At 42.6% G+C, this 27,767-nt stretch overlaps 1 protein-coding gene across 1 annotated transcript in view; it reads left to right on the forward strand.

The window, feature by feature from the left end:
• LOC139015680 (cyclin-Y-like protein 1) overlaps positions 1-27,767 on the forward strand; it is a 79,409-nt gene that overhangs the window by 41,037 nt on the left and 10,605 nt on the right. The window contains exons 4-6 of the mRNA XM_070423465.1: positions 21,203-21,300; positions 24,236-24,271; positions 26,830-26,881. Of these exons, the coding sequence (XP_070279566.1) occupies positions 21,203-21,300; positions 24,236-24,271; positions 26,830-26,881 (186 nt within the window). The remainder of the gene's footprint in view (positions 1-21,202; positions 21,301-24,235; positions 24,272-26,829; positions 26,882-27,767) is intronic.

The raw sequence follows: 27,767 nt of genomic DNA on the forward strand, positions 1-27,767 counted from the left end.
CGAATTTTGAGGATTATGTCTGCCAAAGTCAGCTGGAAAGCTGGTCAAACCCCACACGGAGGGAGAACCAGGGCGTCCAGGTCTCACGTGGAGATTTCCAGTCCAGTCCGGGGGAAATGGGAGCGTGGTTCTTACTGAGGAGATGGGATGGTCATCTCCAGCCTCCAGAGAGCACAGGGGCCCTGTGGGGGCTGGGCCTGCCCACCGGGTGTGCACTCACCTGCCTTCCAGCTCAGGCACAGCTGTGTCCCCACCTGGCAGCCAGGCTCCCCGAGGCTGCCCAGTCCCCCAGCCATCACATGCCTGCCTTCCTGGGGTGCTGAGCCCCTGCCCAGTCTGCCTTGTGCTGTGGGAAGACCAGCGCGGGTTACACTGAGTCCTCCCTGGGGAAGGGGATCCTAGGCTCAGGGCGTCTGGTCCTTGTGGATTCAGAATTCAGGGAAGGCTGCAGACCCTGGCCCTGGAGGCAGGGCGTGGTCTCTGGGAGGTGTCAGGCTCCAAGATGCTGACTCCTGGCTGGGCGCATTGCTGCTGGGCTAGGCTCTGCTGGGTGCTATGCACAATGGGAGGAGCCTGGCAGATGCAGATGTGGCAGGGATGTGCCCCTTTCTCCAGCCCACAAGCGGCTTCCATGGACATCCCCTCTCCTGGGTGGAGGTGCAGAGATGGAAGGAGGGCCAGGCGGCTCCTTCCTTCCCAGGTCTGCATCCCCCTGCATCCATGGAGCCTGCCTGTCCAGGAGAAGCCTCAGACACTATGGCAACAGGACGCCTTACCCTGAGCACCAGGCCCTGGCTCCCTGTGATCTGGCAGCAGTGTTTGGGGCGCTGTCATAAAAGTAGAAGGGAGTGGGGAGAGTGGGTTCCAGCTGCTGTAGGTACTGGCTTATGCCCTCTGGCACAGGCTTTCTCCTTGCTGATCCTGGGAAGGGAAGGTGGGAGGAAGGGCACAGTCCTCAGAAAGAGCACCTGTTCTTAGGTTTCTGGGGCCTGGAGGGAAAACCTTAAATGTCTGGCAATTGAAGTCTGAGTTTTGTTGTGTGCTTTTCTGTCGTTAAGTGCAGGCACTGTTTACAACATAATCTTCAGTGTTGTCTCAAGCTTCCAAGAGCCATCCAAAATGCTATCTAATGACATTCCTAGGACTTTAGACAATAATATTATTAATAGCATCCAGTTACATCCAGGTTCTGAGGATGTAACTAGATGCTATTTAAAAGAAACTGAAGTTCATCAGGTCATTTCCCATTCCACTGTGGTCTCCACATGTTAATATCTTGCTCATTCTTGTCACCAGACTTATATCTCTTATACTGTTGAATATTAACAATCTCTGTTTCCCTGATTTTTTGAGGTGACCTTTTTCTCCTATTCTTTTAATAAAGGAAAACACTCCCTCTGGTCCTTTGGGGGGGCAACTATTTGATTGAAGGGTTTGTAAATGTCTGTAGATTTTGCAATTACTGTACACATCTTTTTCTTCTTGATTTTTTTCTGTTTTTCTCCAAAACATGTACAGTAACTGAAAAATGTATTCACTTCTTTGCCATCGCCAAGGGCATTTGTAGGTTTCCTGCCCTCCTGACAACATTTGAGTGTGTTTAGGAAATGCTGTTTGGAGCCCGAGGCTGGGCCACATGAGTGCGCTGGGAGAGGGGATAGAGGGCCTACAGGGCAGGGAGGACCAGCATTCTGACCCACTGCCTTCCCTGCCAGGTGGGCACGTGGAGGGAACGCTGCCCTGATTGGTCCCTCGTAACCAGGTGACCACAGAATGTGTTCTGGTTGGCTGGGGCCCGCCAGGAGCCCTGCCTTCAGTTGAGAAGCAGTTGTGGCAGGCGGTGGAGCTTCGGCTGTGCTCTCTTCTTGCAGTGGTTGTGATTCTCAGCAGTTGCCTGATCAGCACACCTTTTAAATACGTGAGACTGCTGGCTGTCCTCACAGACTAGTCAACTCTGTGTAGGCAGCAGCAGCTGACAGCTGGGCGGGGGCGGCGGGGGCCCCTGGGTTTGCCCTTTTGGGGGTTGGGCGGGGCGGGGGGTGGTTAGGGGGACTGTTGAGTGAAGGCAGTGACAGCAGCAGGAGTAGAGGTTCCTCATGGGAAACAAATTCAGCTGCTGCATGAAGCCCAATGCCAGCCCCAAGGTGGGCCAGAGCTTGGAGTGGGTGAATCCGCACCCTGAGTCTGATGCCTGTGAGGTGACTCAAGCTGCCTGGGCACATGAGGACTTGGGTCTCCTGTTCTGCAAATGCCACCCTGTGCTGCGCCTCAGTAACCGGCAAACGCCCAAAGGTAAGGGGTGGCAGGGGTTCGCTGATCTCAGTCACACCTCTGGGCTCTGCTGACCCCAGGACCCTCTAGATGGGCACCACCTCAGACTCCTCCTTGCCTTCTTTCTGGCATCCCGAACCTTTATTTCCCCACCCCCGTCATGTCTGGCCAGTTTCTTTCCCTGTTCAGTACCCAACTACCCAGTTCTTTCTTCCATCCCCATTCAGCCTGAGACACTCCAGTTGGCCCATCCTGTTCCTGGCTCTCTGTAGTGTCTCCTGGGACTCCAGGAAGAATTGTGGGTATATTCTCTCCTTTTTCTCAGTGAAAACTTTAACATCCCAACTTCCAAGGTTCCATCCCATCTCCCTGTCCTTACCTAGCCTTTTGGTTCTTAGTGAAGGAATCAGGTAGGGCCCAGTGATACCCTTGTTTCCACCTGTTAAGACAGTTGATACTCTGAACAGTTCTGCTGCAAAGATTTTAGGGGTTGTTAGGTAAACTCAAAATCGATAACCGACATAGAACCTATATAGTGTTATTACATTGGCTGTTTTCAGTTGCCTGGATAGAAGCTATTTCTTCCTTCCAACTTATAATTTGAACACAGAAGGAAATGGTGGGAGAGGGAACTCAAAATTTCTCGAATCATGTTAAATGTTACTGCCAGTTCTACAGAGAATAGTTGCTTGTTTGTTTTTTTACTTATAGCAGAACCCAGGGAGTTCTGATTACTTTGATATGTCCACGTTGACACAAAATTTCCTCAGTCTTCCTTCAGTGACCTAACAGACTTCCCTGTCACATTGTTTGTCCTAAAGGAGCGGGGATGGTTCACAAGAGTGTTGGTCAAAAGTTTCTAAAGAGAACACACATATGTAGACTTTAGTTTGTAACATAAAGTCTTGGCAGTTAAGATGTAAAATTGTGGGCAAGGATGTTTGTCTTCATCGTCTCCCGTACTGCCAGTAGCTTCCTGTTTAACTGTAAGAATGTTGAGGTCAAAGTTCTGAAGACCAGATGCCTGAAGAGGGGTTTGGGGAATGGAGAAGTGGGAGGAGAGAGGGAGAAGAGTGGAAATATGGTACTTGGTTTAAAATAATTCTGGGTAACAAATATAGCTAATGAAGACTGTGATTTGTGAAGTAGGAAACATACATTTACAAAGATGTTAAAGCCTCTTTGGCCCTTTTTTTTCATTTAAATGGTAGAGATTATTTCATAGAGAAAACACATCATAGCTCTTATTCTATTTAAACTCTAGTTTAGCTTTTAATTTCTTTAAAAGTTAGAATAATTAAGCCTAGGCGTTCACCTGGATGGTCGCTATGTCTTTATAACTGAAAAGTACTCCCTGTTCAGTATATTAAAATAGTATGAAAAAACGAGCAACTTACTTGAATTAATGAATTGTACCTTTAAACACAAAACAAGTGAGAACCTGTGAAATGTTCTGTTCACTCTGTTTGGTGCTATAAGGTAAGCCTCTGTCTGAGTGGTTTTATAAACCAGTTAGTAGATGGGTAGTGTTGGATGAGAGACCAAAATAGGACCTTTATATATTTAAGATTTACAGCTCACTCCCATGTATAGCCCATTTGATCCTTCTAACTGCAAACAAGTCCCGTGTATATTCTTCTATTGCTGATGAAGAAACTGAGACTTAGAGATGTGAACGGATGTGTAACCAGCTGCTGAACAGGACAGGCTGACATGCAGGTGATAGATGTGCCAAATTCAATATGTTGATGCACACAGCTCTCCTTAGAATGCAGCCTATATGTTATAAACTCTCCACAAAGTGAGCCTATTTAACTTGCTCCAGTCTTGATTATTTCCATTTGAAATTATTGTATACAACTCAGAAACAACAATTACCACTCCAAAATAGATCCAGAGACATAGAAATATGAAACAGCTGATGAATCTCAGAGAGAAGGCTGGAGTGGGTGGGTGGGTGGGACTAGATCAAGCAAAGAATGCAAGTGAAAACTTTCACATGTATGCGTAACCCATGGACACAGACAATAGGGGGGTGACCCCCTGAGGGTAGGCTAGAAGGGGACAATTGTGGAAAATAGGGGACATCTGTAATACTTTGAACAATAAAGATTGAAAAAAAATCACTTTGATGAAAGTATAAAAAGTCACTCTCGTGAAAGTTTCCCCGTAGATTAAAGCATTGAGCTTTTATACTATCCTTTTAAAGGTGCCACGATGAATAGCCCCGAGTAAGCCACAGCTAACTAAATAAGTTCATTTTGTGAATGGAGTTAGAATTAGCCAAATGGCAAAGAACATTTGCCAAATATAGCTCATGATTTGGGCATATTTGATATATTAGCAGGTACCTGACAATAATTGGCCACAGTTTAATTTGAAATGTGCTGGTAATATCAGTGTGAAAGATAGTGACTGTATTTCTAATTGATAAGTTGAAATGGGGAAACACATAAATAATCCATACATTATTTAGGTGCAAGTTAAAAAAAAAGTCTAAGACATAGCCGGGTTTTACTGCACATGTATAGCAAGATTCTGCAATTTTGAATTTTCTGAGTAGAATTTTTATATTGTTGCCTTTACTAAAATTGGCTGATTACCATTACTTAAAATGTCTTCCCATGCCCTAACTGGTTTGGCTCAGTGGATAGAGCGTCGGCCTGCGGACTCAAGGGTCCCAGGTTCAATTCCGGTCAAGGGCATGTACCTTGGTTGCGGGCACATCCCCAGTAGGGGGTGTGCAGGAGGCAGCTGGTCAATGTATCTCTCTCAACAATGTTTCTAACTCTATTTCCCTCTCCCTTCCTCTCTGTAAAAAATCAATAAAATTATTAAAAATATTCTTCCCAAAAGTAAATGATATAAGTTGATGTGTAGCTGTTTTTTAAATTACGAATTTTTCTACTCAACAAAATTGTATGCCTTTTCTCTTCTTCCTTCAGGTTTAATCCCTTCTGGCCATCCTGGGGCTGGCACAATTTTCCGGAAGAAATGTCAAATGATTGGTAAGTCAAGATAGGATTGAGGTCACAGGTTTTTGTTTGAACAAATAAAAAACATTTCAGTTGTTTACATATGAGGATTGAATTTGTGATCTTACATAGTGCTCAAGCACAGAATCCTGTCCCACATTAGAATTTGAAGCTATTCAAACTCTCTCCCCTATGTAATGCTGCCAGAGTACCTCAGAGGAACAGAGCCCTATGGGGTTCCCAGAAGCCTAGCAGGAGCACGTGCAACTATGTCAATTTCCTGTGTCCTGTTTGTTTTAGAATAAGAACCAGAACTGTAGGACTTTAATGCTTCTGCTTGCCTACTTATTTCCTTAATGTTATGTTCAATCGAGTTTACTTGCTTAAAAAGGCACAAGGATCGAGGCTTTCCGTTGATTGTGACAGCAGAAGTACAGGCAGGGAAGGGTCCATTTTATTTGAATCCATGCAGCTCAATACAAAGTGGGGGTTTTAACATGCGTTTTCATGGCACGTGTGCATGACTGTCTGGAGCTGATCATTTTGGTTAGGATTTCTGCATTTCTCAGTTTCTTCCAGAGCCAGGGGCTGCTCAGCTGTAGAGAGAGGGTGAGAGAGTAAAGGAAGTGCTATCCCATGCCCCTCTCCTCAGTCCTGAGGAATGTGTGCCTATGATGCCCCTCCCACGTTAAAGGAGGCAGAATGGGAACCAGAGTTCAGCCCAAGACCCTCTTTGGAGCTTTTATTTTTCTTCAGATCTTTATTGGAGCAAAACGATTTTGTGTGCTGTACAGTTGTTTACTTAGGTTAGCCGCATCATTTAAAAGTTTAAATTGGATAGGTTACTTTGCAGTTGAGTAGAGACGCATTTAATTTCTTAGTAAGATATTCTAGGTGGTTACCTAAGGGTTCGGGATGCTTGCAGGTGCCTGGCCAGAAACTGGTTCTTAGAGCCCTCAACTGTTAGATCCTGGTGGTTCAAGTACAGAGGGTATCCATGTAGAATTGGAAACTATGACTGAGTAGTGGCTCAGAGGCACAACAAATAAGTTTTTTTATTAGCTAAGTTTCTCCCCTGGCTTTGCCTTTTGCCCTTTCCTTCTGGACATGAGAGACTTTTATTTGTACCTAAAACAGAATATCCATTAGGTCAAAAGTGTAAAACTTAGTTTTAAGATACTGCTTATGGGACTCATCTTGCCAGGTGCTTTAAATTTTCAATTTTGTTGGAAGTTATAAAAGAAATGGAATAAAATTTGTTTTTATCTATATATATAAAAAGCCAGCGACTAGAACACCGTAACGGGTGGGGTCTGGCCAGTCGTTTTGATGCCCACTGTGGCCAGCGAACTGACCAGATTGTGGGGAGGGGCTGCCTGGCCAACCTCCTGCAGCCCCTACCCCAGGCTGGCCCCACCCCTGCTGGGCCCCCACTACTCTGATTGGCCTGCAGCCCCTCCTCCAGGCTGGCCCTGCCCCTTATTACTCTCACTTGGGGGCGGGGCCTTCTGGCCAATCACCCATGGCCCCTCCCCACAGCCAGCCCGGCCTTGATCAGGCCCCAGTCAGGGCAGGCTGGCCAGCCAACCGTCTGTCATTTCCTCCTCTCAACAGGCCCGCCCACATCCATCCTAACTGGGGCCTGGCCAGCCAGACTCCACCAGTGCACAAATTCCTTCACTGGGAATTGTAAATTAGTAATCTTTCAGGTAATAAGTAACTTCTGTTTTTCTGTGGCATTTGTATCAGTATTGATCAGTTCATTCTTTTTATTCTTAGTTGGAGGAAAGAGGAAGAACAACTATTTCTACCATGTAAGTAAATACTGGAAAAGTTATGTAAGAAATTAATAATTTGAATTAAAAATTGTCTGCCATAATTGTTAAAAATCTGTTATGAGTCCAGTATCATTAGCAAGAACCTGTTTTGGAAGACTTTCTTAATCACTTCTGTTACCTTAATTAACAGGTTTACATATGCAGGAAAGTTTTGGTTTAGTAATGGTCATTTTTAAGGGGTTCTGACCTTTAAGTTAAATGTCAGTAACATGGTTGTGATATAAAGATCTGCCTTAATTTTGTGCCTTAACTTTTAATTTTGTTTTTTAACAAAAGTAACAACCATATCATAGCTACGGCAATTTTTGTGTTATCTATTGACTTGTTGTTTTAGCAGCTGACAGCTTAGCTTCCTCCCTCCACTGTGGTCTTCTTTCCCTCCTTCTGTTCTCCCAACATGTATCATGGTTGTTAGTAAATCTGAATCAGTGTTTCTGTTATCGTGACTATGCAAATGTTTGTTACCGTTGAGCCATCTAGTTCTCTGGCTGTGCCTTGTTCTTGTATACCCTTCGTTCTTTTGATCAAAAAATGTATACGCACTCCGCATGATTATGTTGGTGTTTATTAACTTACTTGAGGCCCCATGCCAGTGATTCAGGGCCTGGTGGGGGGTGAGGCCTGTGGGGATTGGCCCGCTGTGGGAGCCGCCAAGCGGCACTCCCACTGTGGGAGTGCAGTGACCACCAGGGGGCAGCTCCTGCATTGAGCGCCTGCCTCCCACTGGTCAGTGCACATCATAGCGACTGGTCATTCCACCGTTTGGTCGTTTTGCACATTAGGCTTTTATTATATAGGACAGTTCATTATAAAATTTTGAAAGAATCTACAGAAGTGAATAATTTTGTGAATACCTGTTATCAAACTGATGGCCATTCTGGTCCAGGCACTGCTAACAAAACTAAGCAGTGGAATTGCAAATGTCAAGAATTAATATTTTAGTCGATATTTGTGTGCCCTCAATTTGTCACCTATTGCCGGTTTTCTATCTCCCCATTTAATAAAAAGGCTAGTCAGAGTTTAGAATAAGTTTCCTTTATTCAAAGCATAGTCTGACTTTACCTATTATTTTGAATCAATTAAACCTGAAAAGGAGTGAAAATTGAGTTATCATCTGTTAAAATGTGTATTCATTTTTGGGACCCCCTGGATTACTGAAATTTGAGCACTGCTACACTTCATCAGAATAATCCAAACCCCTCTCCCTCGTCAACATGATCTCACGTAGTCAAAGGCAGCATGTAGGCTGGTCTCTCTGGTTTCAGAAATAACTGCTTTATATCTAACAATCTAGTAACTTGGCAGAGAAAGATGACTGTTGGCAAAAACTCTACATTTATGCTACATTAACATAATACCTACTAAGTTTTCCTTTTTATGTACTGGAATTAATTTTTTTAGTGTATTCACTTCTTCTTTTCTATTTTTTTTCCCGAACATGCTGTGACTTTTGTCACAGGCCTGTCAAAAATATTTTCCACTTACTGACCATATTTGTTACATTTGTCATTGGAAGCCATCTCCCTAGCCTTTTGTTATCCTCCTCTACTATGCACTTGTTCTGTGAAGGCCTGCTCTGTGTCTGCTTTGAAGCATATTTCTTTAAAGTCATCTGGGATCTCACATACTGCTCTCTTATGTTGGATCCCCGATTTCTTAGATCAGCGATTTTCAACCTTTTTCATCTCATGGCATGCATAAACTAATGACTAAAATTCTGTGACACACTAAAAAAATATGTGTCTTACCAATCTAAAAAAAAAGTATAACTGTGATTCATTCACTTTTGGCATCTATTGTGGTGTTGGTTGTTGTCTTTTTGTTATTTGACAATGTAAGGGAAAAGGTCAGTGCCCCTGCCCAAACAGTCAGGTATTGCATTTTGTAAACATTCTTGCCACACACCAGTGTGCTGGGTGGTACACCGGTTGAAAATCTTTGTCCCGTGTTTATGTTTTCCTCCGTATTGTTATTCTCCTTTGTTTCACTGAAGCACTTTTTGCTGGGAAAGGATACATGGGCAAAAATTGTTTGAAGATCTAGCCCCTCTGAAATGCCTCCTACTTAACAAAGCAGAGAATTCTAAGTTGAAATTAATTTTTGCAGTTCTAAAGACATTTCTACTGTTTTCTCATTATAATGTTGCTCTCAAATATATTGGCAACGTATGATACATTGTATATTTGCAATTTCAGTAATTTCCTCCACCCTTTCTTCTCTGGAAATATTTAGAAGCTTATCTATTCCTGGGATTCTAAAATTTGATGGTATGTGTTGGTATGCACCTCTTCATTTAATTGTGGCCATCAAGACTCCAGGTCTTATCTACTTTCCGGGAATATTTTTGTTTCTTTTATACATTCTTTATTCCTTCTTTTTCCTAACATTCCCATTACTCAGACATTGGAACTCTTAGACCAGTATTCCTGGATAAATCTCTAAATATTCCCCCCTCTTATTTCCCATTTTGTCTTTTTCTGCTTCCTGGAGATTTCCTTCACTTTGTTTACCAACCTCCTTTTTTAAACATTTTTATTGATACCAGAAAGGAATGGAAAAATAGAAACATCAATGATAAAAGATAATCATTGATTGGCTGCTTTCTGCATGACCCCTACTGGGGATTGAGCCCGCAACCGGGGCATGTGCCCTTAACCATAATCAAGCCCGGGACCCTTCAGTCCGCAGGCCAATGCTCTATCCACTGAACCAAATTGGCTAGGGCCACCAATACTTTATAATTCTGTTTTGTTTATCTAGTTTTTAATTGTTAGTGTTCTCTTATATCCTGTCATTTTTTGTAGCATTTCATTCTTTTACCAATGCAATGTTTTGCTTTTCTGAGGTTTATTTATTTATTTGTTTGTTTGTTTACTAGAGGCCTGGTGTACAGAGTCATACTCAGGTGGGGTCCCTCGGTGATTGGGACCGACGGGGGGAGGGGGGGCTTGCAGGAGGGAGGGACCTTGGGAAGTTAGCCAGCCAGCCCCCCCTTATTGCCAGCAGCAAGCAAGGCACGGTTAAGGCACGGCCAATTCCATGAGGAATCGGGCTCCCTCCTCCCTCCTATCTGGGTCTGGTGTGCAGGTGAACCAGATTTGAGGATGTCAGGACCCCAGGTGCAAGGTCTGGGTCAGTGCGCATCATAGTTACCGGCCAGTCGTCCAGTTGTTCCGGTTGTTAGGCTTTTATATAGAGAAAAATTTAATCCTGACCTAAAGATAGTTTTCTATTGGAAACACAAGGTGTGAGCATAATTTTTTTTCATATTTACTCCAGAATTTCATTATTTCTTTTCTTGTTTAAATAAGTCTTTATTGTTCAGGTCATTACAGTTGTTCGTCTTGTTTCCCCCGTTAGCTCCCCTCTACATGGTTTCCACCCCACCCCATGCCCTTACTCCCCCATTGTCTTCCTCCATAGCTGTTCAATTTTTTCCAGTCTCTTTCTGCACCACCCACCCCCTTCCCCCCAAGAATTGTCAGTCCACTCCCTTTCTATGCCCCTGATTCTGTCTGCCAGATTTGTCCACAGTAAAGGTACTATTTACCTTTTTAAAAATAAAACTTTATTGTTCAGATTATTACAGTTGTTCCTCTTTTTCTCGCATAGCTACCTTCCACCCAGTACCCACCCTCTGTCCTTACCCCCCCACACACACAGCCCTCATCCATAGGTGTAAGATTTTTGTCCAGTCTCTTTCTGCACCACCACCCCCTTTGCCCCTTAGAATTGTCAGTCCACTCCTTTTCTATGTCCCTGATTCTATTATATTTACCAGTTTATTCTATTCATTATATTTTTTATTGACTTGATTTTTAGATTAACTTGTTCATAGATATGTATTTGTTGTCACTTTGTTGTTCATAATTTTTATCTTTACCTTTTTCTTCTCCCTCCTCATCTTAAAGATTTCCCTTCAGCATTTTGTATAATACTGGTTTGGGGGTGATGAACTCCTTTAGCTTTTTCTTATCTGTGACGCTCTTTATCTGACCTTCAATGCAAAATGATAGCTTTGCTGGGTAGAGTAATCTTGGTTGTAGGTTCTTGCTATTCATCACTTTGAATATTTCTTGCCACTCCCTTCTTGTCTGTATAGTTTCTGTTGAGAAATAAGCTGACAGTTGTATGGGTACTCTCTTGTAGGTAACCAGCTATTTTTCTCTTGTTGCTTTTAAGATTCTCTCTTTGCCTTTTGATCTTGGCATTTTAATTATGATGTGTCTTGATGTGGTCCTCTTTGGATTCCTCTTGTTTGGGGTTTTCTGAGCATCCTGGACTTGTAAGTGTATTTCTTTCACCAGGTAGGGGAAGTTTTCTGTCATTATTTCTTCAAATAGGTTTTCAATGTCTTGCTCTCTCTCTTCTTCTGGCAACCCCATAATTCAGATGTTGGTATATCTGAAGTTGTCCCAGAGGCTCCTTACACTATCTTCATATTTTTTATTCTTTTTGCTTTTTACTTTATGGGTTGGGTGTTTTTAGCTTCTTCATATTTCAAATCTTTGACTTGACTCTTGGGATCTTCTAGTGTGCTGTTGGATCTCTCTATATTATTCTTTATTTCAGTCAGTGTATGCTTAATTTCTAATTGGTCCTGTTTCATATCCTTAATGGTCTCACTAAATTTCTCGGGGGTTTCTAGATAATTCTTGGGTAACGTTATAACCATGGTTTTGAACTCTGTATCCAGTAGTTTTCCCTCCTCCATTTCTTTTGATTGTGACATGTTTCTTTGTCTTTGCATTTTGGCTCCTTCCCTGTGTTGATAGAGTGGTTTTGTGTGCCAGGTATCCTATAGGGCCCAGTGGCTCAGAACCCCACTCACCTGAGGTCAACGCTCTTGGTGCACCCCTTTGTGGGCTTTGTGTACAGTTTTGTTGTAGTGAAGCCTTGACTGTTGTTGGTATCACTGGAAGGAATTGACCTCCAGGCCAGTCGGCTGTGATGACCAGTTGGATTAACAATAGGAGAACTGCTGTGCTGGAGACAACCTTATGAGGCAGGGCTTGCTTCAGTGAGTCTTTGATGCTCACTGAGTCTGCTCCCTGAGTGTGTGTCTTATGAATCTGTGGGGTTTTAAACTGGTGTGATCTCACTTTGACCACTGCGTACACTGGCTCTTGGATTTCCAAGGAGGTGCAAAGTCAGCCACTGCCTGAGTCCAGCCAGCAGGAGCTACAATGAGATCTGCAGATTCCTCCTCTTTGTTTGGGGTTTGGAGGTTCCCACATGGAGTGCAGCTGTGATGCAGTGAAGGCTGCTAAGGAGACTTAGGCCTTCTTTTGGAAGCTCTGGGGTTCTTAGACCCAGTTGCAGTTTGTTAGATTAGCTTGCAAAAGATCAGGCCATTCATATGCAAAAGCCTCTGTGCACAGCTTTGGTGAGGTTATAAATTGGGTGGAGTGTAGTCTCATGGAATCACAGGGTGGTGCAAACAGCAATGGTTGCCCATCAGCCCTGCCCCATTAGGTTCCTGGGTCTCTGTGTCCCACGGCTTCATGCAGGAAGAATGATCACTGCAAGCACCTCTGTAAGAAACCCGCCCTCATGTTCCGGCCTGATGCCAGACAATCCAGGTTCTCCTCGTATGAGTGTGGGTCCCCAGATTCTGGCCCAGTACTGGATTTCAGAGCATTCGGGAGTTTGTATCTCCCTCCCAATTGAAAAAGACAACAGCATACCCAGTTGCCAGTGCATTTCACGTGCCTCTGTACCTCTGCTCTTCTGCTCCTCTGCATCTCCTACCAGTCTAGATGTGCTTTTCTCTTTCCCTCTAGTTGTCGGACTTCCACTCAACCAGCCTTCCAGTGGTCCTGGATGATATCCATTTTGTCTTTTAGTTGTAATTTTGATGTAGTTGTGGGAGGCAGCAAATACAGGCGTTTACCTATGCCACCATCTTGGTTCTCCCCTGAGCAGGAACTTTTAACTCTCAGGGCTACACTGCAAGATTTGGGGTCTGCATTCTGAGCCTGCCTTGGGTTCTGTAAGACAAACTGGCTTTCTTACCCCTATTCCAATCACTCTCTTTAGACACTAAAGTGTGCTTCCTCTGTTTTGTTCTTATACTTTGGGTAGCTTTTTTATGCCTTTAATTCTAATGACATATCTCTGAAAGAAAGGGGAAAGGAAATGGAATTGAGGTCAATTCAGAAATCTCAAACTTACACGTTCTAACTCAAAATTAGAACTTAGAACTTATATTTAAAGTGTAAATCAAAGTTTAAATTTTTAATTCAATGAAGTTAAAAATATTAATTCAGAGAATATTTTTGGTTACTTCTATAGTTAGAATACTCCATTTTTCTACTAAAGGCTTGGTTAAGAGTTCTATTCAAACTGCATTTCATCAGATTGTCCCATTTCTGTGCCACATAGATGGAGCAGTTCCCATTAATGCATATAAGTGTTAGAAATTTTAAGTGATTCAGAAGTCATTATTAATTCTTAATATCCACAACTTGTGAAAAAGTAGAGAGAAAACAGTAAAGTTCCATTTTATTTATTAACTAGATGCTCGGTCCTTGAAATTCATGCATGGAGGGGTGAGGTGGTCCCTCAGCCCAGCCTGCACCCTCTCCAATATAGGTAAACTGGCAGTCAGACATCCCTCTCACAGTCCGGAACTGCTGGATACTAACCGCCTGCCTGCCTGCCTTCCTAGTTGCCCCTAACTGCTTCTACCTGCCAGCCTGATTGCACCCTAACCGCTCCCCTGCCAACCTGATTGACACCTAACTGCTCCCCTTACAGCCCTATCACCCCAAACTGCCCTCCCCTACAGGCCCAATCACCCCAAACTGCCCTACAGGCCTGGTCAGCTCCAATTGCCCTCCCCTGAAGGCCTGGTCACCCCTAACACCCTCCCCTGCAGGTTTGGTCACCCCTAACTGCCCTCTCCTGCTGGCCTGTTCGCCCCCAAATGCCCACCCTGCCGGCCTCATCACCTTCAACTGCCCTCCCCTGCCAGCCATCTTGTGACAGCCATCTTGTGACAGCCATCTTGTGACAACATCACATGACACTACCTAGGCTTTTATTATATAGGATATGTTAAGATGAGGCAGTAGGCAGGATTTCAACAGGTACTTGATAGTAAGGTTTGCGTTGTCACTTAGACTCCCAGGCATGATAATTTTTCTAGCCTTTGCTATTGAACTTAAATCTAAGGAACCCTGGGTTATCTGTTCTATTCCATTAGTCTATATGTCTTTTCTTGTCCCAGTACCAGGCAGTTGTGAGAACCATGTCTTGCTCATATAGCTTCATTTCTGGTATTGTGATCCCTCCAACTTTGTTCTTCTTTCTCAGCATTGCTGTGGTTATTCAGGGTATTTTTGTATTCCATATAAATTTTAGGAAAGTTTGTTATCAATCTTTGAAATGTGCAATTGGTGTTTTAATGGGGATTGCATTGATTCTGTAGATTGCTTTGGGTAGTATGGACATTTTAATAATGTTGGTTCTACCAATCCATGCACATATTAGGTTCTTCTATTTGTTTAGATCTTCCTTTATCTCTTTTTTCAATGTCCTATTGTTTTCTGTGTTGAGGTCTTTTACCTCCTTAATTACATTTATTCCCAGTGATCTTAATTTTTTTGGTGCACGGATAAATGGGATTTTTTTTTCATTTCTCTTTCTGTGAGTTCATTATCCTATATAATAAGAGAGAAACATGCAAATTAACCATCTCTCTGCTACGCCCAAGCCATGCCCACAAGCCACATCCACAAGCCAATCTGAGTGACTATACAAAGTATCCCACAAGGATGGAGGTTAATTTGCATATGCCTGTGTCAAGTGCCCCAGGAGGCGACGGTGGCCATGGCCATGGGCTCTTGTGACCTTCACCAGCCCCAGGAGGCACGCCAAGCCACACCCAGGGGCTCTCAGGACTTTCGCCAACTCTGGTACCGTCCCCCTCCGCTACCCTCACCAGCCAATCAGGATGAGAGTCCCCCTTCCCCTCCCTCCCCCATGCATGAATTTCTGCTCCGGGCTACTAGTATATATATATATATAAAGAGCCAGGGACCATAATGTACAAAACAACTGAAGGGATGACCGAACACCACACTTCACATGGAGCAGGCTCGGGTGAGCAGGGACTGGCGAGAGGGCTGAAATGCTGACCTCTCAGAAAATGAGAGAGACAGAGCTGATCAGCTGCTGTTGGTGCTGGTGTCGCCTGGAAAGAGAAGCAGGGTCTGATACACAGCCTCCGTGGCAGCTGCTGATCAGCCCTTGCCTCTCTCTATGGGCCTCACCAGCAGCCGCAGCTCGCTCTCTCTGAGAGGTCAGCAGTTCAGCCTGCTTGCCAGAAGCCTGGGGTGGCTGCTGGTCAGCCACACCTGTCTGATCAGGCCTGGAGATAGGCCCAGAGATGCTGACTGGCATAGAAACTGACCAATCAACCAAATCTGGGTGAACTGAGAAGAGCCAATGGCTGCCTAGGAGGCAAAGATTTTGATTCTGACTGGCATAGAAACTGACCAATCAAAACCTAATCTGGATGAACTGTGAAGGCAGAACTTAAGGTGGGGGCTGAGGAGAGGTTTTAAGGCAAAGGTTGTTTGGTGTAAGGTGTAAGAAAGTGGTTCAATTTTTTAATGACCAGTTTGGCTGTACAGTGCATACGGCTGCCTCTCAATCAAGATATAGTGATTATGTATTTTTGTCTGCCAAGTGCATCTCCTCCTGCTGAAAAAGGCTTCCCTCCCCGCCCCCTTAAAGCAATCCTATCCTATATAATCTAATGAGAGGGTAATATGTTAATTAGACTGGGTTGACCCACCATCTTCTGGACGTCCAACTTTCTTCTGGACCAAGCAATGGTGGTGGGGGCCAAGGCAGATGCAGTTAGGGGTAATCAGGTCAGTAGGGGAGGGCAGTTGAGGATGAGATCAGGCTGGCAGGGGAGAGCAGTTGGAGGCAACCAGGCCAGCAGGGGAGGCCCATTGAGGGCAAGATCAGCCCTTCAGGGGAGGGCAGTTGGGGGCAATCAGGCTGGCAGGGGAGGGCAGTTGGGGGCGATCAGGCCAGCAGGCAGAAGCAGTAAGGGGCAATCAGGCAGGCAAGCAGGCGAGTGGTTAGGAGCCAGCAGTCCCAGATTGTGAAAGGGATGTCCAACTGCCGGTGTATGGATTGGGCTTAAACAGGCAGTCAGACATCCGCGAGGTGTTCCAGATTGGAGAATGTGCATCTGGGCCGAGGGACACCGCCCCCAGTGCACAAATTTCATGCACCATGCCTCTAGTGCTGCTATGAAAAAGAAGGAACTTTTACCATTTGCAACAGCACAGATGGAACTGGAGAGCATTATGCTAAGTGAAATAAGGCAGTCAGAGAAAGATAAATATCACATGATCTCACTCATATGTATGATATAATGATGAACATAATTTGATAAACAGGAATAGATCCAGAGACAAATAGCAGTGGGGAGGGGGGAGAGGGGGTAAGAAGAGAAACCAAAGGACTTATATGCATACATATTAGCATAACCGATGGACACAGACACTGGGGCGGTGGGGGCTTGCCCACACGGGGTGGGAATGGCATGGGGAGTCAATTGGGGAAAAAGTAGACATGTAAAACTTTAGACAATAAAAAACAATGATAATAATAAATAAGTAAATCTAACAAACCCCTTCCCTTTCTTGAAAAGATTGTAAAAGTCAATCTATTCTACCATTTGTTCTGAATGAGTGAACATACAGTAGGATTTTTGCCTAGTGTATTCTAGTGACCTACTGAAATACATACAAAGACTACCTTGTCATTAGCATTTAGGCTCTTTGATTCTTTTTTAGTATATGCATTTTTATCTCTATGTTTTTCTGTGGAGTTTATTGAGGTTGTACGCTAGCAACAGTAAAGTTTTAACCATAAAGAACAATTGTTTTACATATTCAAGCAAGATGAGAGAAACATAATCATCTGGCAGCCAGTATATCCAGGATTTGCTACGAGGTTTAATTCTGCCACCATAGTGGGTACTAGATACTTGGTACTGGAAATTTTGAAAAATTGGGAGTAGACCTGGACTGATGGGGAAGTACTCAGTGTTGCTTTGATTGGACCTAACAGTACTATACTGTAAAGTGTTGTTTTACTAAATGAACCCTCATAGACCTGTGAGCCCATGTCTGATTAAAAATTTTCAGTGTTTTAGCAGTATTTTCAAATAGAACACAATGTACGTTTATAATGGAAAAAATTTAAATAGAGGAAATGGGAGCAAATATCACCCAAAGTTTTAGTAATTAGTCTATATTTTGGTGCATTTTTTCCTATTCTTTTTACTCCCCTCTATATAGGTTTCTGGTCATAATTGACTTTATTATGGTGTATTATATGCCATATTGCAGCTGTATAGTAGTAAACCTTCCATTTAGAAAAAAAGTATTTGATTGAGTTTTCATATTTTAAGCTGTATTCGTCTGATGAGATCCCAATAGTAAAGTATATGTTAACTGCATGGCTTAAGAAACATATCAGAGTTTTAGCTATAGTTAAAATATTTCTAGCTTGAAGGAGACTTTATTCCTCTAAATAATGATTGTTTTCAAATTATGCCATCTGGTGCTTCTGGTTACTGAGGATTCAGTGGCTTTAAAGGGAAGCATCTGAAACAGGCAAAATGATATTTTATCTATAATAATAAAAGTATAATATACTAATTTGACCCCACATCCTCCCGGACAACCAACTTCGAGATGGAGACAGGGCTGCGAGGGAAGCCTAGGTCCCGGGTGCCAGAGGGAAGCTGGTGCTGGCAGCCAGGGAAAGGAAGGCCCACTCCTGCATGAATTTTCTGTATCTGGCTTCTAGTATAATATAAAGATATTTCTGATTATTGGATACTGGAAGTTTTAAAATGCTCTGCATTTTAAAAGATATCAACCGGACAATCTCCCTTCCTGCCTTTTGTGTATATGAGGGATACCCTGGTGGGAAAGTGTGACAGCATGATGAAAGCTATTTTACAGGAATATGAGGAAAGAAGGCTTACCTGAATTAGTTTATAATAACACAAGGAAACTGATTCAGTAGGCAGTGAGGCAGACACGAACAGAGTAGGAACGATAGGCCAAGTATGTCACCAAAGTAGAAAGCTGTTGGTGCCTAGCAATGGGCAAAACTGGGAAACCAAGTATTGTAGGGTGGGACCTCACCCAAGGGTGACCTTTCCTCCCTTAGCACATCACCGGTCATGCAGTTTACAACCCCTGAACTTTCATATCGCTGGTCCCCTCATCCTTCCTCCCCCAGCAAATGGACACCCTTAAAGAGAAACAAGGGTCCCAGTGAATAGTCTCATACAACTTGCATGCATGCCCTTGCATCCTGACTCCCATAGCATTAAGCCCTGAGGACAAAAGAGGTTCTGGCCTGATTCTAACAACCTTAGTAACAAAGCCTCAGGTCTGCTGAGCTTAGAGACAGAGTTTTGGTCAAAGTAGAAGTAATATCTAGGCCTCAGTTGGTTTCAGCTTCAGGCCCAGCTTAGGTCCCCTAAGACCGTCCCTAAAATTTCTGCCTTTAGGTCAAAGCCGTTAAGATGAAGGACCCAGCACCTGTGCTCTCTCTCCCTTGAGCATGCCTGTAGTCTTCCCCGCCCTCTTCTCAGGTGCTCTCAACCTGGAGCATGCCCATGCCTTCCCCCTCTTGTTTCCCTGGGTGTGTATATTCTTCCTTTCTTTCTTCTAAGTTCCAGGGGCCCTTCTGCCTCTGTAACTTGTGTGTGGAGCCCATGCAGCAACACTGGCTCACTTCTACCTCTGTGACTTTCTAAATATACTTTCTCTTATAATTTAAGTTCTTGGCTCTAAATTCTTCCTCAGCCAAACTCAACGACAAAAGTCAAACATCTGGCGCCATTTTGCCACTAACAAAATGAAGCTTATTAGAATGTTGGTATTCTGTCATATTAAAGACTACTACTATTACTTTCAACTACTTACAGTGACTAGAATTGGGTTTTGGTTTTACTCTAAGAGGATTTTTGTAACATCGTTTGGGCTCTTTCCGTATTTGATTATTGCTGTATTTTTGGGCTCTTAAATCAATGGATACTTCTAAAAGACATGAATATTTCTAGTGTTTTAAAGATAATTTATTCTCTAGCATATCTCAAAAAATCATTGTCATATGTCTGACACCACTGCAGGTAAATTCTAATTTGTCTCAGTAGTAGGATTTGCCTTCCAGTTGCAATTGATTTTAGACAATTGGTCAAATACTTGTCGCACGCCCAACTTGCCCCAGATTCTGTGCTGAGAAGGTTGGATGTATAAAAGGAGTGAAAGTCCTGTCTTCCCTAGAGAAGCTCACTTTTTATGAGAGGGATGCCCTGGAAGCAGTTGATACCGTGTAACAAGTAATAACTCAGATGTGTGAGAGTAGAGAAAGGGAGCAGTTGTGTCGTGTAACTGTTGGCAGAAATCTCCTGGAGGTAGCTGGGAAGTGGGGTTAACCTTGCTGAGAAAAAGTGGAAGAAAAAGGCCTTGTAGTCAGAGAGAGCATCTGAGTTAGGCAGAGTCCTGATTAGTATCATGTAGCTTAGGGAATCTATATATATATATATAAGCCTAAGCAACCGAACAACTGGTAGCTATGATGCATACTGACCACCAGGGGACAGACACTCAATGCAGGAGCTGCCCCCTGGTGGTCAGTGTACTTCCACAGCCAACGTCCCACAAACCCTCCCCCCACTGGCCAGCCAGCCTGATGGCCCCGATGGCCTGGCCAATCTCCTGCAGTCTCTCCCTTGGGCCGGGCAAACTCCCATAGCCCCTCCCCCCAGGTGACTTACCAACCCTTTGCAGCACCTCCCGCTGACCAACCAACTTCCCATGGCCGTAACCCAAGGCTAGTCAACCAACTTCCCACGTTTCCTCCCTCCAGCTGGCCCCAATGGCCCTGATTGGAACCTCCAATGACCCCTCCCCTGGTCAGCTGGCCCCAATGGCCCCGATTAGGCTGCCTGGCCAACCTTTCATGGCCTGTCCCACCTGCCAACCTCCCACAGCCCCAATCAGCCCTGATTGAGGTGCCCTACTCGTACATGAACTCATGCATTGGATCTAGTTTATATATATATATCAAAGCCTAGGAGACCGTTACAACCAGTCAACCATTCGCTATGATGCCCACTGACCACCAGAGGGAAGACACTCAATGCAGAAACTGCCCCTGGTGTTAATTGTGCTCATAAGCCAACCTCCTGTGGCCAGCCAACCTCCCATAGTCCCTCCCCCTGGCTGGTTGGCCCTGATCAGCCCGGATCAGGACTGGGCAAGACGGCCCCAATCAGCCCTGATTGGCGGGCCAGGCCAAGGGACCCCTTACCTGTGCATAAATGTGTGCACCAGGCCTCTAGTAGAATTTGTAATATCATGTTAAGTACCTTATTATCTGAGGTTCTCTTTTGAGTAATGTAGTAATAGTCTTATTTCAACATGAGGAGAGAGTTAAATTCTCAGAGTTGTTTGATCTATTTTTGGATGTGAGAGAATCTTAAAACAATACTTTTTAATTCTCAAGGTAAGGAAACTGAGGCCCAGAGAGAACTCTGGTCCCTAACTTGTGAGCCGCAGGCCAGTCCCAGCACACACACACCTCTGCCTCAGATACATGTATTTTGTCACACTGTCTCCTGAACTAACATTTATTATTGGCTTTTATGTACTTCAGTAAAAGCTCTTGCTTCAATATTATAGAAGGCAGTATGTCTTAATGTAGAAAATAAATAGTAGAAATAGAAATCTTGGCAGGATTCATTTCTCAAGGAAAAAACACTAAAATCTTATTTTAGATGTTTTACATTGTTATAAAGGGAATTAATCATAGGTGTTTGCCAAGTTGGATTATAGGTAGTATGTCCAGGGCAGCATTTTATGACCCCTTCGTCAATTCTCATCGTTGGAAGTGAGAGCATGCAGTGTGTTTACTGCAGAGCTGAACATGGTATGGCACTGAAGCAGTTCATAGGGTATGAGAACAATTGTAATGCTTAATTGTCTGACATTTTAACCGAGGAAATACACACTTTTGTAGGTTTAAGTTACTGTGATATTTTCTTCTGCTCCCCTTCCCATTCAGGTGTCTCCTGGTCACCTTAGGGAAAAGTACAGCTCGTGTGCTACAGTATTTGTAGACAGCACTATTTCTCAGTCTGATTTGAAAATCACCTTGCAGTGGTGAGTACAAATAGGGGACAGAACCCTAATCCTGCCCATATGTACTTTCATTTGATTGTCCTTTTCAGTGCTCAGGTTAAAACACTGGTGTCAATTATATATTGATTTCCACTTCCATTTTAATCTTAGAGTGAATGGAAGAAGGGAAACCCACTTAACAATTGAAAAATCCCCCCAAAAGTGTTTATCTTTACTTGAGGCATTACTGTTCCTGAGACATTGTTGAACACAATGATAGGAGAGGTGTGTTTTACTGAATGTTTCTGGAATAAAGTATTTCTTCATGAGATACAGGCCTAAAACCATGTGTACTACCCTGGAAGCTGCTCTTGGAAGAAGGGACAGCTTGTCCCCTACCGGCACCAGCATGTATCTGCAATTACAGCCCATTGGATTGTGTCAGGTTTCCCCCATCCTACTTTCTTTTTTTCTGCACTATTTCTATATTGAAATGCACTCTCCTTCCAGGAAAAATGCATCAAAGCAGTCTAAAGAAACAACTTTTCAGGATAATTTCTTTGAGGATTAAATTTGTTCAACTGAGGTTTTAATTTCATAGATGAATTAAATGTAGTTATATATATGTATGTATAGATATATATTTACACATCTTCAAGACACTACATTTTATCGATCCATATATAACAAAATCAAAGCAAAAAATCATGAGAGAGGTGAAGTTTGGGAAACAGAGTCACAGTCAAGTTTACGCTTAAGCAAACATAACAGTGTCATGATGGTGAAAACTATTCATTAAGTTCTGTGAGTTCATAGTCCACAATTGGAGATGCACTTTAAAAACACCCTAATATGAAACTTTCAAGCTTACTTAAGAGCAAAATAAAACCAAACTAGGATGTGGAGCTTCCTGAATCCCATTGGAGCTGTCCAAGGATCATTATTGGTGTCTCTCCAGGATGAGAGGGTTGACTTTCCAGAACACAGTTTGGGAAATTCTACCTGAAAATATTAAAATGCTCATTCCTGATTTTATTTTTCAGTCCTAAGACATAATTTATTTATAAACTTAATTTTGTTTATATTGTATCAGCTTTTTTGGCTAATTAAATTCTCAGTAACTTCTACTTTAATTATAACAGCCAGTTCACAATCATAATAATGTAAGTTTCTTCTCTCATAACAACAGTTGAGATCAAATTGAGTTTCAGCAAAACTGGAGCCCGTCTCTCTCTAAAGTCCTGAGATTTGGCACCCAACTCACAATCACTGAGTCTTTTTCTTCAGTCTGGCCACTAAATCCGGGAGTAAAGACCAGTCCTTTCTGGCTGCATTTCATAGCTTCTTTTGAATTAGATGATTCTGGTGTTACAATATATAATTCAAGAGTTGTTTTGAAGATTAGCCTTACTTAGACAAGTGGGTGTTACGCCTTTTCCCTCCAAATTCGTCTAATTTTTGGAAGTACAGCAAATTTTCATTTGCTCTTATCAAGTTTTGAAAATGATCATTCAGTACATTTACTATTGGTAAATTAAATGTTTAGTGAGAATATTAATAGAGCTCCTTAGCTTTTAGGAATGGTTTTGAAAAAATGTTTATTCTGAGGTAATAGTGCATTGTTCTCAATGGGATGGGTGAGCCTTATTAGAATCACTTATGCATTTTTTGTCTAAATGTGTCTCTAAACACATGCATTCCATTTCTCCTTCCCTAACACACTCTGTCACTCTCACAAGAATTCTGATAAGCTGAGGAGGGATGGAAGGCATTTTTATGTGGAGAAAAGCATCTGGGATGATTTTGATTTTAACTCTACTTCATGTGTTCTCAAACTTTGCTGCACTTTGTCATCACCCGAGAAGCTTCCAAAGTTAACCAATGCCCGTTAAATCAGAGCATCTCAAGGTGGAAGAAGGCAGTTTGTAAAACTCCTCTGATGATCCCAATGCACAGCCAAGCTTGGGAACCACACTGCCTGGATAGAGGGTAGAAGAAGGAGTACTGCTTCTCACTCGTGGTGGGACCTTGAGCAAGTCAGTTTTAGGCCTTGGTTACTTTCTCTGTAAAATGGGTTGCTGAGTTAAATATCATCACAAGTTCATTGGTTCCTTTCAGCTTATATGCTTCAAATTCTATGATTTTAAAATCATTTTGAAGATGAAACTGTTTGAAGCACTATAGAAGTGCCCATCTTTGATGCTAACAATGCTACAGGCCTTTGTACAACTGCTAATATTCTATAACGTAGTTATAAAATTCAGATTTGCTTTTCCTCAATTATTTGGAGCTTCATTTCTGACATTTGGGGCAAAGAGAAAAAGCATATAACTTGATCTACAGCAATCCTTTGTTTCATGTTACACAGCATCTGGGAATAACATAGGGATATAGGAACTTACGCAGTATGTGAGGACTTACATCTGCTCATTAAAATTTTATTTAAACTAATTTGGAAATAAATGTTTTTAATACTACACGGTGTATAATTTTACTTCATTGCATTCTTATATTTGCCATTACATTTTCTTAACAATTATGTAAAAGTGACCTTAAATGATTCTCTTTGGTATAGAGCATTTTATTTAACTTTAGGGGAAGAAGGAAAATAGGTTGGCAGGTGGAAAAACTACTGTGGCTTAAATTTAAGCATGTGTACAAGTAGATCTAACTTGTACACGATGAAAGGTTCTCTGAGTAGAAAGGCAAAAGATAGGGCAAGAGTGTAATAACTTATATGTTATAATGATCACCCAAAACATGTCTTCTAACAGCATATTCCTTAGCATTTTGGTTTTCCTAATTTTAGTAACTGACAAAGAACTACCACAAGGCAGAAAGTGCTTGGGCGATACTTTCTGAATGAGGATCTCATGGCCACTGGGCAGCTGGGATGGTCTTCTCCCACCACAACCCTTTTAAAACCTGTCTTCAGACCTGACATAAAGTCAATTGTTACTTTTTCTTTTCTCCACAGCCTGGCACTAGCAATATATTACCACATAAAGAAGAGGTGAGTTTTAAAACCAGTCTTGTGATTCTAGCTAATAAACTTACAAGATATAAAGTTAGTGTTAGATTTTAACTATGGATATTATTGGAGTAAGCTATAGTGCTCTTATTACATTGTTGAAGCGAACCATTTGTTTTAGTCTTAGGACTCCTAATGCATAAGTTATTGAGGATCCTGAAGAAAATTTGTTTATGTGGTTTATATTGATATTTACTGTATTAGAAATTAAAATTGAGAATTTAAAAATGAATTCCTTGTATGTTGAAACATGGTTTTTATAGCACTGTTGAAATTTTGAGCAGGATACTGCTTTGTTGTGGCGGATTGCCTTGTGCGTTACAGGGTGTTTACAGCTTCCCTGGCCTCTCCTCACTAGATGCCAGTAGCATAATCTTCCCAGGCCCCATTTTGACAACAAAAGCTGTATCCACCATGGCCGAATGTTTCCTGGGGGGCAGAAACACCCCTGATAGCAAGTCATAGTGGTAACAAAATTCTTTATAAAAGAGAATCATTTTCCACAATAAATTGGTCGAATGGAAATTGTGTCACTTATTTACATTTTGCAAATCTCTTTATGTCTGGTTCAACAGAAGACAGCTGATTCTCACTTACAACCTGTCTTCAATCCTTAGTGATTACCTCAGTCATTTCAATAATTTGTTTTGAATAAACAATATGCAGACCCAGCCTCATGTATCTTTATGGCTAGAAAAGTTGGTATTTTCAAAGCCTTCAGATAATTTTGGATATTCTTTGATACTATACCAGAAGTCCACAGAAGCTGTCTTCTGAAATTAGTTACAATGGAATTTTAAATCCTATCCTTGAACTTGTACTAAGGTCTCTGTTAAATTAGTACCCATGCATACATCTTCTATGCTAAATGAATCTCTTAAATTGTAAGTAATTTTTTAATAACATTGTGCATTGGTCATTTGGAAAGTATCAGCTCACATTTCTTTTTACAGTATCAAAACTCACTTTTGTTAGGTAGCATCACATAACCACCAGTCTTCCCAGAAAAACCTTTAGGTATTGAAAAACTGTTAGGTCACAAAAAGGATACAAGTTTTCCCCAATCTTGATTTTGAGCTTGATAGCTGGAACTGTGCAATTGGCAAGAAATGTATAAGTTATTTTCCTGGAAGTGACAGACTCACTTTTCAGTCTTGTGTGCACGACACTTGTATTATCAAATAAAAATATTATTCTCTGAGAACAGTAGGGCATTCATCTCACAACTAATTCCAAGTGCTTTTCCTTAACAACCACATTTCAGTATGCAGAAATGCTTAATGCATACTTCCCCTTGCAGCATTTCTCAACCTGTGGGTCACGACCCCTTTAGCGGTCGAATGATCCTTCCACAAGGGTCACTTAAGACCATCCTGCATATCAGATATTTACAGTACAACTCATAACAGTAACAACATTAGAGTTATGAAGTAGCAACGAAAATAATTTTATGGTTGGGTCACAACATGAGGAACTGTATTTAAAGGGCCAGAAGGTTGAGAACCACTGTAGAGTATAAAAAGAAGATTCAACTTCTAATTACATTATTCATTGTCACTGCTTTATCAAAGATGTGCTTAAGTAAAGCATATTTCTTGTCAACAAGTGGTAGTGAAGAATAGAATGACTACTAGCACAGATTGGGACCCCTGCCTTGATTCTTGCTCAGAAACCAGTTTTACTGACTTTGGCTTTTATCCAGTCATTGCAAATGTCAGTATAAATGCAGGCAGTGCCTTAATATTTCTATACAAACAGTTTTTGCCTCATGGGTCTCCTGGAAATGGTCTAGTGGAACCACTGAAGCCTGCAAAACACACTTGGAGAACCACTGTGTAAATGAGCAGAGTGTAGTAGTGTGGAATATTAAACCTAAAAACCCCCAGAAGACTGGTTTCCCTCACTCAGTTGGTTGGAGCATTGTCTTGTACACCAAAAGCTGGCAGGTTTGATTCCAAGTTAGGGCAGCACATACCTAGGTTGTAGGTTCAATACTGTAAGGCCACATAGCTACAGTTCCATGTATAGGAGGCAGCCAATCCATTTTTTCCCCCTCAAATCAATAGAGTGGTCACTTTTAAAATACAAAGGCAAATTTTAACCTCAGATTATTGTAAAGAATCAAGAAAAATATAATATAGGGAACTAGTGAGAGAAAAAACAGTGGAAAAAAAAAAACAGGAATCTCATTCTCACATGAAGAATTGCCCACTACTACTGCGTTGTAAAATGTTCCTGTGTCTGCCAATGAGAGGTTAGAGGACTGGCCATCGATTTGGTTGCCTAGTTTTGCCTATTGGGGAGGGTCAATGCTTATAAAGGCAGCTCTGGCAGGTCATTGTAGAAAAAATTTCACAGAATTTGATGTGCTGAATAAAAAGAGGTCAGAAAATTCCTACGGGATCTAAGAGAAGAATTTGTAGAAGGACTTTCTTTGTTGAAGGTTAAGCTCCCTCCACCCCCCTCTACTCCCAGCAGATGTGTTGCTAACACGACAATTCCTGGATTAGTTTTTTTTCAATCACGTTCTTGTTTTCTAGAGATGCAAATAGATCCAAGGACATTTTTGATGAGAGACTCCATCCTGTCACAGTAAGTGCCAGTTGTATTGAGGTTGTCCTTTTCTCTCAGACAGTTGTGCTTATTCCATGCTGATTTGCTTCAAAATGAATCACTAGTAAAAAATTACTTTCTCCAGCTTGGAGTTCACATTACCTTCCTTTAAGAATTCGTCCCCACCACATGTTGTATCTAATTATTTTACAAAAGAAATCTCTCTATATAAAAGCATAAGCGACTGTCTAACTGGTAGCTATGGCGCGCACTGACCAACAGGGGGCTGACACTCAATGCAGATGCTACTGAGTTGCTGTGAGTTGGCAGCTGTGGTTCTCAGGTGATGAACCTGGAACCAGAGAGGAGGGACCGATTCTGGGGTGTGTAACCCGAGAACTGCCCTCTTGCAATTCCAGACCATTTGGGGGATGTCAGAGAGTGGTTTCAGCCTGATCCCTGCAAGCCAGACCAGGGGAGCCCACCTGTGCACAATCTGTGCATCAGACCTCTAGTGTTATATAAGAAACTAGAGGCCCAGTGCACAACATTTGTGTACTGGGGTGAGGGGTGCCTCAGCCTGACCTGCACCCTTTCACAGTCCGGGAGCCCTCGAGGGATGTTGGAGAGCTGGTTTTGGCCTGATCCCCGTAGGCCAGGCCGTGGGACCCCACCTGTGCTCAAATCCGTGCACCAGGCCTCTAGTTTATAATAATAAAAGTGTACTATGCAAACCGACCATACAACCAAACAGCAGAACGACCTTCCAGATGAACTTTGGATGACCATGCTATGACACACACTGGTGCCAGGCCTGCCAAGGTGGGTGCAATGTGATTGGTCAGGGGGCCCGGCCATCGCCCCCATGATCGCCCTACAGAGGGAGGCCAAGGCCCCAAAGGGGGAGACACATGCCTCTGGCTGG

The sequence above is a fragment of the Myotis yumanensis genome, unplaced genomic scaffold, assembly GCF_028538775.1.
Source record: "Myotis yumanensis isolate MYYU_CA2020_CCGP unplaced genomic scaffold, mMyoYum1.0.hap1 SCAF_1, whole genome shotgun sequence".
NCBI classification, from domain to species: domain Eukaryota; kingdom Metazoa; phylum Chordata; class Mammalia; order Chiroptera; family Vespertilionidae; genus Myotis; species Myotis yumanensis.